The 12,133-nt window shown below is 37.5% G+C and overlaps 1 protein-coding gene across 2 annotated transcripts in view; it reads right to left on the minus strand.

Annotated features, from left to right (window-relative positions):
• The window catches only part of taf1b (TATA box binding protein (Tbp)-associated factor, RNA polymerase I, B), a 94,319-nt gene that overhangs the window by 4,642 nt on the left and 77,544 nt on the right, over nucleotides 1-12,133 (minus strand). For both annotated transcript variants that reach the window (XM_043678043.2, XM_087977814.1), the window contains exons 12-14: nucleotides 9,789-9,879; nucleotides 8,673-8,743; nucleotides 5,770-5,995 (exon numbers count right to left, since the gene is read on the minus strand). In XM_043678043.2, coding sequence (XP_043533978.1) covers nucleotides 5,770-5,995; nucleotides 8,673-8,743; nucleotides 9,789-9,879 — 388 coding nt within the window. The remainder of the gene's footprint in view (nucleotides 1-5,769; nucleotides 5,996-8,672; nucleotides 8,744-9,788; nucleotides 9,880-12,133) is intronic.

The raw sequence follows: 12,133 nt of genomic DNA on the forward strand, positions 1-12,133 counted from the left end.
ATTTCTAACTACTTATGCCCTACTGCAAATACCAGAAAAGACTGATTCAACCAAGCAAATGGGAAGCCACACTGCTGACCATTAATAGAAAGCTGATACCCAGCCCAGTAGTAATGAGAAAAGTAAAATGATTGGCCACTTTTGATAGTTTGACACTTTATTAAGTTTCCTGCAAATAATTATTTTTAAAATTTGAGGAAAAATAAGTTAACATAGTGTCAATCTCTTAAAAAGCATTTTGCAGTTTTGCATGATCACATGAACATGAGATAATCTCAAATAATTTGCTTAAATTAATTTCACTTGGCTTTATACCACAAGATTTGCATTAATGCAAATCTGAAGATCTCATCCAAAACATGCAGTATAACGGTCTATCGTAGACAAGCAGGAGGCTGGAAGAATAGAGCAAGTCAGGCAGCATCAGGAGATGGAGAAGTCAATATTTCGGATGTAATCCTTCTTCAGGACTGGGGGGCTGGGGGACTATGAGATTGGAGGCAGTGGAGGGGAGAGCACCAGAGGCAATGAGGGCACAGACATTGAGAGTGAGGTATAACAGCCTATCAGCAGCAAATACTCGAATGTTTTCCAAAGATGCACCTTTGACAGCACTGGATATTCAAACAAGATATTAAAATCAAATTTATCAGCATTTGTCAGAAGAATATGGATTCATAAAATTACACTTAAAATCCATTACACAGTCACATGGACCTAAACATATGTTCATGTTCCACTTGAGCCTTCTCCATTTTTTCTCATCTAAATCTACAACAACCCTCTATTTCCTTCTGCTGCATATGCTTAACTAATTTCTCTTAGTAGGTTCATCAGTCTTGCTGTTTTTTAAATAGTGCTGATAATAATAAAGAAGGCTGACACCATCCAGGGCAAAGCAACCCATCTGATTGGAATCACACCAAAAACAAAATCACTCTTTCCATCACCATCAAGATGCAAAAGCAACAATGTATATCAGATGCAGAAATTCACCAAATCTATTTAGACAGTACTTTCCAAAACCACAAACATTGCCATCTAGAAGGATAACAGCACCAGACACATGGGAAGTTACCTGAAAATTCCCAAGTCACCTAGCATTCCAACACTCCTTCAGTGTTGGGTCAAAATCCTGGAACTCCCTCACAAGTCCAAGTGTAAACTTTGATATCTATGGTCCCAGGATCCTTGTGGATTTAAATAACAATAACTACCCTGTAATGTGCTTGTCTTGAAGCTAGCTAGCAATCCATTTTGCCCCCTGTCCCCGTCTCTTCATTCTCTGATCTTATGAGCATATCTATTGTAGGCACCTTACTGAAGGGCTTTTGAAAATTCAGATCAACCATATCCACTACATGTAGATTCTGTTACCTCCTCAAAAAAACTCAGCAAAGTTGGTCAAGCAAGATTTACTTCTTTAAAATACAAGTTGATTGCTCATTATTATTTTTGATTCTAGATGGTCTTCTATTCTGCCCTTTAGGAGGGGTTTTAGTATCTTTCCAATCAGACAGATTAGTTTGTAATCTCCCAGACATGTTTTGTGTCTCTTCTCAATAAGGAATTTCATTAGCTATCTGCCAGTAATGTGGCAATACATCCTTTTTCCTGATGAATTATTATCTACATGTAGGAAGGCCTTTGATATCCCTCACCAAGATTATTTTAAAGCATATGGATGCAATCCATGCAGCATTTTATTCTCTTCATACTTAGAGTCACAGAGATGTACAGCATTGAAAGAGACCCTTCGGTCAACTTGTCCATTACGACCAGATATCCCAACCCAATCTAGTCCCACCTGCCAGCACCCGGGCCATATGCCTCCAGACCCTTCCTATTCATATAGGAGAAAGTGAGGACTGCAGATGCTGGAGATCAGAGCTTAAAAATGTGTTGCTGGAAAAGTGCAGCAGGTCAGGCAGCATCAGGAAGAAGGGCTTATGCCCGAAACGTCAATTCTCCTGTTCCTTTGATGCTGCCTGACCTGCTGCGCTTTTCCAGCAACACATTTTTAAGCCCTTCCTATTCATATACCCATCCAAATGGCTTTTAAATGTTGCAACTGTACCAGCCTCCACCACTTCCTCTGGCAGCTCATTCCATACACGTTCCACCATCTTTGTGAAAAAGTTGCCCCTTCGGTCTCTTTTATATCTTTCCTCTCTCACCCTAATCCTATGCCCTCTAGTTCTGGACTCCCCGACTCCAGGGAAAAGACTTTGCCTATTTATCCTATCCATGCCCTTCATAATTTTGTAAACCTCTATAAGGTCTCCCTTCAGCCTCTGATGCTCCAAGGAAAACAGCCCCAGCCTGTTGTGCCTCTCCTTATAGCTCAAATCCTCCAACCCTGGCAACATCCTTGTAAATCTTTTCTGAACCCTTTCAAGTTTCACAACATCTTTCCGATAGGAAGGAGACCAGAAGTGCACGCAATATTCCAATAGTGGCCTAACCAATGTCCTGTGCAGCCGCAACATGACTTCCCAACTCCTGTACACAATACTCTGACCAATAAAAGAAAGCATACCAAACACCTTCTTCACTATCCTATCTACCTGCGACTCCACTTTCAAGGAGCTATGAACCTGCACTCCAAGGTCTCTTTGTTCAGCAACACTCCCTCAGACCTTACCATTAAGTATAGAAGATTTGCTTTTCCAAAATGCAGCACTTCGCATTTATCTGCCACTTCTCTACCCATTCGCCTATCTGATCAAGATCCTGTTGTAATCTGAGGTAACCTTCTTCGCTGTCCACTACACCTCCAATTTTGGTGTCATCTGCAAACTTACTACATGTACATCTTATGCTCTGCCCTCATTAATCCTCTTTGTTACTTCTTCAAAAAACTCAAACCAAATTTGTGAGACATTATTTCCCATGCACAAAGCCATGTTGACTATCCCTAATCAGTCCTTACTTGTTCAGTTTATTCAGCCATCTTTTATTTCTTAATTTTAAGTGCACTTATCTCATGTCTACCTCTTATTGGTAAAGTCTAAAACAAAATAATTATTTAACATTTTTCCCATTTCTCTTGCATACATGTTAGTATCCTCATTCACTCAAATGTTTGTTCTATCACAGCCTTCTTTTTAAATTGAAGTACCTATAAAAAAGTTACTATTTTATGCTGTTTGATCATTTCTTTTCATAGTTTCTCTTTGCTTTCCAAATTGAATTCTTTTCTACTCATTCTGAATGTCCTTTTTTCACATACTCTTCCACCATTCATGTGCTTAATGTATAACCCATTTCTAGCCCTCAAATCTTTACTGATTATGGAGTCTTAATTGAGTCGTGTTTATTTATTCCTTTCTTTTAGCAGAAGACAATTTTTCTGTGTCTGCAGAACACAGTTTTAAATTTTCCCATTGTTGTTCTATGCTGCTTTTTGGCAATATTGTTGCTCATCCCTAATTGTCCAGCAAGCAGTTAAGAGTCAACCACACAGCTATAGGTTTGGCATCACATGCAGGCCAGACCAGATATAGATGACAGATTTCCCTCGTAAAAGGACATTAGTGACCCAGATGGGATTTTCCAATAATTAACAATGATTTCATTCATGGTCATTACACTCTTAATTCCAGATTATTTTTATTGAATTCAAATTCCATCATCTGCCACGGAGGGATTTGAACTGGGGTCCTCAGAACATTAGTTGAGGTTAGTAGTGGTCTAGCAAAAATACCATTAGGCCATTTTCTCCCCAGATCTTAGATCTAGTTATGGTGAATCATCCCTTGTTGGCCTTTTTACACTCAATTAGAAAGGAATCTTGTATTCATTGTAGAGACTCCATTCCTTGATCCCCTTTACTGCCTCTTTCGTCCAATAAATACTAAGGTTATTTAAATCCCCCATGGTTACTATTCAATGACTTTACACAGTTCTCTAATTTGGTTGCTGCTTGTTGCTTCTACCACTTCAATTCCATTATTAGGACTGTGATTGATCCAGTTTTTTCCACCCTGACCATACAGATTCTATTTGTCTTGTTGATAGTTGTGTCCCTTTTGTTTTCTGTTGTTATCCTTAATACAAAAGATACTCCTCCTCCCACTTTCCTTTTGTATCCTTTTTAAATATGTTATAACTTAGCTCTAAAGAAATCAGGACTGGGATATCCTATGTGTCAGCTATCCCTACTATGATACTCCCAACATGTGATTTCTCCAGCTCTCTTATTTTATTATGGAAACTAAACATTGCTATGCAGATAGTTTAACTTGTTCTAGCTTGTTTCTTCTTAATTTATGTTTACTAAATTTTTAAAGTCCTGTTATGTAACTTTATTTATTCCTTTGTCATCAATGATTTATTCTCTTCTGTGCTTCCCTGCCCTGTATTGTTTACATTTAGGCTACTTAAAATTCTGGTTGATCCTTTGGAAACCTTTGTTTCAATTGTTGTCTCGTCTCCCCCCCCCCACCCCCCCACCCCTCCTCCACTCCCACTGAGTTCCAAGGACACTATCATGACAGCGATCAAATACTGTATTGCCTTTAGGGAAGGCAAATTGCTAATCTTATCAAGTTACAACCGTTACTCCAGAGACACAGCAATGTGGTAGACTCTGAATTGCCCTCTGCTATAGTCTCAGCTCAACAGCAATCAGGATGGGCAAGAAATGCTGGCTTTGCCAATGATACCCATGTACTATGAAAAAATATAGAACAATACCATTGATGTATTTCAGGAGTTACATAAACATTTTTTTTAACAATCCTTTAGTTAACCTTACAAGGAGGAATTAGGACGCTAAAACTAATCCAACTGTGAAATCAAAACAAGCATGAGCTGAAATTTATAATGTAAATAGAGGAATTGCATTGAACTTGGCAGTGGAAATGCAAATGAGAACCAGAACACAAGTGCAAACAAAACACTAGTTCAACAGAAGAAATAAATGTAAAAACCTACATTCACATTCATTATACTCCAATAAAGGATGTTACATGATATTTATTATACATTTAACACATAGTCCAACTCTACTCACTTTATTCCTTAATATGGTACAGCTATAATGTACTTTATGGTGTAGAAACAGCTGCTTTTAAATTTACTCAATTTTGTTTTAGTGCAAAATGTCTGTACAAAACAACGCTGGAGTACTTAGGAAATATCTGTATTCTGTGATGTGTGTAATTTTAGTATTCCTTGCACTACCACCTGGAAAAATCTAGCTCATTTAGAATGTACCTGTATAACAAAACCCTTGTAATATAACACTATGTTTACTTTTTATCCGCCATACAACCAAGGCATAGACAAGACATTCAGTAACTAACATTAAATTCAAGCATAGGGATATATTATAAAATACAAAAATATAGGTCACTTCTACTGACATTCATGACAGGATGTTTGCCAAGTGTAAAAGTATTTAAAAAAAGACTTGCTTTAACAATGCCTTTCATGAAACCAAGGCATGTCAAAATGCTTCACAGCCAAACAAATTCTCTTGGAGTGCAATCACCGCAGTAATGCAAGTATAATGTACTAAACATGGCAATCAATTTGAACACAGTAAGCTCCCACAAACAATAATTATAATAATGACCAGTTATTCTGCTTTTGTGAAAAGACAATAGAATATTGAGAACCTTTTCATTATGAACTTATCAAATATTAATGCCCTTTTCTACACAGAAAATTTACTTACTTAAATCTGGAAAGTGCAAGAAATTCAGGAAACTCGGAATTCTTAAATAGAAATTAAGCTTTCTTTGAATAAAAACAAATACTTACTTTTCTTGGCAAATATTTAGACAACTGACCCAGTAGCGATCATTGACAGTTCTGATCCTTTTACTTTTTTCATAATCATATGCTTTTAGGCTGTCTTCACGAAAGCACAGTCTCTCTAAGCTGCCTTCATTCCAATTGAATTTGAAACTGGAAGGTTTTTCCTTTTCCATTATTTGATGGGAACCAGCGAGTCTAACAAATTGCTTCTTAAGACTGTGGATCATACCTAAAAATTAAACATTTTACTTTTTAAACTATGAGTCTAATATTCCAGATTCCGTGATAAATCCTGACTACAATCCTTTTTTTCTTCAAGTTAAGGAATATTAATCCCGATTTCAGACACCTTAGCACTGATTTTAGCCCGGAGCCAAGTTCTGTTGCAGGGGATGGTGGGTAGTGTGGGTCAGGTTGTCGCTGCTGTGAGGAAGAAAACCCTGGAAAAAATATTTCCTGAATATCCTGTGAACTAGAAACAGAGCTCCTTTTTTCTTTTCTATAGGTTTATTGCACCTATGGGAAGCCTGATTGTAAGGCTGATGGACTTTTGAGCTACTTCACATGGCTAAAGTCCATGAAAACAAGAAGGTGTGATGAAAGCTTAAAAATTGAAAGGATTGGTCCAGTTTGGAGTGGGGAAATTCTGACTGCAGATGAGGGAGACCCAAGCAGATGAGGAGTAAGGAGATATGTTGGGTGGATTGTTGGGATGGAGCAACACTCCTGTTCCTGATGGCCACAAGCAATGTTGCTTATGAATATAGCCCACTCACCCCTTTAAGCTGCTGAGTTTCCCAAAATCCATCCACCTGTGCTTAATACTGTGTCTCAATATTAATACACACTGTTTCATCCCACTTCCTACAAGCATAATGGTGGCTGCCTTGGGTCCAACCTCTGTCAAAACCAAAAATGATTACGTCTGTAGTATGTTCAACTTCTTGTATTTTTCTCTTCGTATTTTAACCCTTGACACAAACCCACAAACCATTTTTAGGGGGGGGGGGGGGAATTAACATGCACTCCTTGCTCCAGTTTCAAGCATGGCCAAGTCAACACTTCCCTCACTGGACAGTAAGTAAATAGATCACATGACATAGCACCAAGCCACAGGCAGCAAAAGGCTTCTTCTTCAGTCGTGATGAGCAAAGTCAGGGCACTAGTGGGACCACTTTAAATTACTTCAATTTGGGAATATTTTTTCTTTACTAATGGCCAATGAACCTTGTTAGAAAGTATGCATGTGGATATCAGTTATGGAATACAGGTGCAGAGGGTCCAAGAGCCCTCCACAGTCAAAATTGTACCCTTCCAGGTTCTTGCAAGCTGTCATCGCCCAGCAAGATATCAGATAGAAGTTTTGTTTTACAAATCAATATAAAATACAAGGGCAAGGGATTAATGTGGAAAGCTGTGTATATTAAAGAATAGAGACAAGATAGAGGAGGAAAATATTAATGCAAAAAAATGAGGAGTAGAGAATGGCAGGAAGGTACAGATAGAAAGAAACCTAGGAATATATTAATAATCAAGATTCAACTTTAAAACAGGTAACAAAAAGACAAACTAAATGTTCTGTATCTGGATGCATTAAGCATTCATAAAGTAAACAAGCTGATAGCTCACATTGAAATAAATAAATAGCATCTGACATCCTGTCTCCATAAGGAATTTCAGAATGACAAGGATTGGGCAAAGATTTGGCAGGAGTCTAATGTGGGAAAATGTAAAGTTGTTTACTTCAACAAGAAAGAATAAAAAGACAGAGTATTGCTTAAATGAAGAACAATTGTCAAATTCTGAAATCCAGAAGGATTTAAATTGTGTGGCGCACAACTGAAAGCATTAGTATGTAGGTTCAGCTTGCAATCAAGGAGGCTAATGGAATGCTATCCTTTATTATGAGAGGAATTGAACATAAAAGGTAAGGATTATATTCTTCAGTCATACAGGACTGGGTGACAATACCTCAAATACTTTGTGCAGTTTTGGTTTCCCTTACTTAAAGGATGGATGTTAATGCACTGGAGGCATTTCAGATGAGATTTACTACATTGATGCCTGGAATGAGTGAGTTGTCTTTTGAGGAAAGGTTGGACAAGCTGAGCTAATTTTCACTGAAGTCTAGAAATGTGAAGGGTACTTGACTGGTGCGTGCAAGATCCTGAATGGTCTGGACATGCTGGACATGGAAGGGAGATTTCCTCTTGTGGGTCAGTCCAGAACAAGGGGGCACTGTTTGAATTTTTGGTTGCCTTTTCAAGATGGAGATGAGAATAATTTTTTTCTCTTAGAGTTGAGAAACTTTGGAACTCTGCATCAGGAGGCAGTAAAATGAATATTTTTTTAAGAGAGGGATGGATAGATTTTTGGTAGGCAGGGGAATTTTTGGTAGGCAAGGGTTTCTCGGAGCAGATGAGAATATGGAATTCGAAACTAATAGATTGGCCATAATTTGATTGATTAGCGAATCAGGTTTGAGGGGTCATATGATCTTCTTTTCTGTATTTATTTCTTTTGCATGTATTTTGTATGTAAGAGTTAGCACCTTCACAAGAGGAGTAAACTTGGAGCAATATCAAACAACTGTTTTGACAACTCTTAACTTAGCCCCAAACTCTGTAAGACATACCTTATTAGAATTGCTTATGCTTATTCACTTCTCCAAGTCACCACAATTGAGGGCTGAATGGAAGTGTTGATTGTGGCAGATAGTTAGTTTTATATTCTGGATTTGCCCCTATCTTTGGAAGCCATTACAACCCAACTCTATAATCTCCTTCAGTCCCAAAACACCCCAAGATCCTGCATTCATCTCATGCATCTAAAGTTACAGAAAAAGCTTCACTTTTCAAAAACAAAACTTTACAATAAGTACACAACCTAAAAAAAAATCTACTTACGTTTCTTTTTGTAGATCACCGATTTGTCTTTTACAGAAAAGAATAATGGCTTTTCACATTTCCACAAATGCCTGTGAAATGTTTTAGTAGTACATTTTCAACACACGTTATAAATTTATTTCATAACAGTATTTATCCTATTAGGAAATCTACCAACATCATGCGTCACCATTCTTCCTCATTAATTTGTAAGTAACCATCAGGAAATGCATTTCTGCTGGACAGTGTTAATACTACTCACTTATTTCCCGTTGGAACATGAAGCACTCTGTCAGTCAGATATCTTCTATTTACATATAAATATAAAATCTAACAACAAATAATTTAACAAGATACGAAAGCTATGCTTTTAAAGCTCATCCTTTGTGGAAAACAATCACTTGGCAATTCAATAGTCAGTCAAAACCGATACATAACTTCTCATTCTCTGATGAGATAGTTTGAAATTAAAGACTTACACTGCCAAAACTGACGGTTATTGTTTATCATTACTTAAGTGGAATTTTATAAAGTTAATCTTTTCCTTAGGCAAAATCTTATAAAGAAAAAACTCAACATTGTGAGTTGCAACTTGAAATCACCTTTTGGATCATGGGTCAATATAACTCAAAGCCAAAACAGGGCTTTGTTGAATCAATGACCTCAACATTGAGTTGAATACTTTCAGATCGTAATCACTGCTCCCATTTCTTTCAGCGAGCAGCTTGCGTAATGGTTTCGCTCTGAGCATTTATACCTCCTCTTGTCTCATCTTAAAACAGATAATGCAGTCATCTTGAGATTCCCTCCGAAACACTCTCACTACTGGTTTCTTGCTTCACTATTTTCCTCCTAGCTGCTTAAATAAGTTGTAAACTCATGTTTTCCAAGAGGTTTTGGGTGACCTCACTAATTCTTCCCACTGCAGCTAGACAGAGATATTTTCAATTTTACGTAGAAAGTCTACTTTTCTGGTCAATCTTTTGAGCTGACCTTTGCTAGGGATCCCAACTTTTAACTGAGCTGTGTGATATTTACAATCAGAGTGGTATTACTGCATTTTATAAATATTCTGTAATTGGTAAATAAAAGATACAACATACCGTAAACCTTATGTAAAAGTAATCATAACTTTACCTGGCTGCTTGGTCTTCCGCTTCCTTTTCACGTTCGTCCAAACTGTTTCTCATTACTGTGTACCATTTTTTGAATTGAAATACCTTAATGCCTAACAATACAAATCAGAGAAAAAGTTTAACGCAGGTGGATATGTGAAATAGTATCCTACCCTCTTTCAGACTTGCCAGGATTGGCTCTGAACGTCTCCTGATTTTATTTTAAATTACTATGATTCTTCTAATTTTAGAAATTATGTAATTTACACACTTTAAGGACAAAGTATGGAAATAAGTTGGTAAAAATCAATATAAAACATTTCCCATTCCAATAATATGTGCAAACAATTTTAAAATTTGTCATTTTGGCTGAATTACCAATGATTTATTTTACAACAGATGTTACTTCACTGGAGATGCTTGCTCATCAGCACTGATCCCCTGGGCTTCAATCCATTTTGGCTGATCATGAGTTGACAAAGTTAACTTAAAGTTTGGGCAAGAACATAAAAGTATGAGGACTTCACTATTTGGCTACTTGCTCTACCATTCAAGTGAGATCATACCTGATTCAATCATGGCCTTAATTCTATTTCTCCATTTATCCCACAAGTTTTGACTCCCTTGTCAATTAAAAATGCGTCAAACTCAGCCCTAAGTATGTTAAATGACTGAGCCCCCACTGCTAGCTAAGTAAGAATTTCAAACACTAACAACCTTCAGAGAGAGAAAAAAAGTTCTTTATCTCAATCTTAAAACAGGAGACCTGCAATTTTGAATCAGTTGTTGCCAGACTTATATTCCCGCTGAGGGAATACTCTTTTCTGTCAAGTCCCCTCACAATTTTATGTTTCATTAAAATCACCTCTCATTTTTCTGAACTCTAGTGCATATAGGGCCAATATCCTCAAGCTTTTCTCATAACAAATCCCTCGTCCCATAAAACAGCCTGGTAAACCTTCTTTGATGCAAGTATGTCGTTCCTTCAGTTAGGTGAGGTAAGTTGAAAATAGTACTTCAGATGTGGTATTACCAATTCCTTGCACAGTACTAGCAAGACTTGCGTAATTTTATACTCCATTCCTGATGCAGAGTCAAATATTTTGTTTGCATTCATAATCACTTGTTATATCTGTCTGATGACAATTTGCAATTCAGACGCAAGGACACCAGGATCTTTCTGCATCCATGTCGATAATATTTTGTTTTTCTATATTTGCAACCTAAATTAACAATTTCATTTTCTCACATGATATTCCATCTGACAAATTCTTGCTTGCTTACTTAACCCACCTATATGCCTTTGCAGACTGTGACCTCCTTTCACACCCAACTTTATATGGTCAGCACATTTGGCTACAGTTCAATCCTTCATCTAAGTCGTTAATATAGCGATCGTTAACGCCCCTGCACTGACCCCTGTGGAACTCCACTAGCTTTCTTTTGTTTATGTGTGGAATATGGGCATCACTGAACTAACTCCACAAAGTCACCCTTTATTTACACATGCGTAGTACAGGACACTGATCTAACTAGCTCAGTGCCAGCTCCTAGAGTGAACAGAACCCCGACGCTCCTGTTTATATTTGTAAGCCAGGAATTCTTGACTGGACCAAGTTAACAGCTTCAAATCAGGGAACTCAATTCTATGAGATCCACCTGGCTGACAGTGTTAAAATCACTACACCCTGGAGTATTTGTTGCCTATTTCTAGTTGCCCTTGTTTAATCAGGTCATTTCTAAGGGCAATTAAGAGTCACCCATCTTGCTATAGATCTGGAGTTACATGTAGGCCACACTAATGTAGGCCAGACCAGGGGAGGATGGCAAATTCCCTTCCCTAAAGGACAGTGATCCAGATGGGTTTCTAAAATAATTGGCAGTGGTTATGTGGTTATTAATAGATTAGTTTTAATTCGATTTTTATGGAGTTCAAATTTCACCATCTACTATGATGGAATTTGAGCCCCCTTTGGATTACATGATATTATCACCACCTCTTTCAGTTTGTCAAATTGAAAATGCCCCATTCAAACTGACCCTTTGTTTGCTGTTAATTAGCCATGCTGTGTCAATGCTAATATCTCATCCTCAATATCACAAGTTCTCATCTCATATAGCTAACCTCTTGAGGCACTTCAGCGAAATCCTTTTGGAAATCCAAGTGCACTGCATCAACTGGTTCCCTTTCATCCACTCGGTTATATTCTCAAAGAAATCTAATAATTTTGTCAAACACAATCTCCCTTTTTAAAATCACATTGATTCTGCCTGATTGATTTATGATTTTCTAGGTGTCCAATACGACTTCTTTAATAATGAGTTCTAGTACTTTTCCAATGACGGATGTTCGACAACTGGCCACTA

This window comes from Chiloscyllium plagiosum, unplaced genomic scaffold, assembly GCF_037043375.1.
Source record: "Chiloscyllium plagiosum isolate Xiang-an unplaced genomic scaffold, Cpla_swu_hap1 HiC_scaffold_3, whole genome shotgun sequence".
NCBI classification, from domain to species: Eukaryota; Metazoa; Chordata; class Chondrichthyes; order Orectolobiformes; family Hemiscylliidae; genus Chiloscyllium; species Chiloscyllium plagiosum.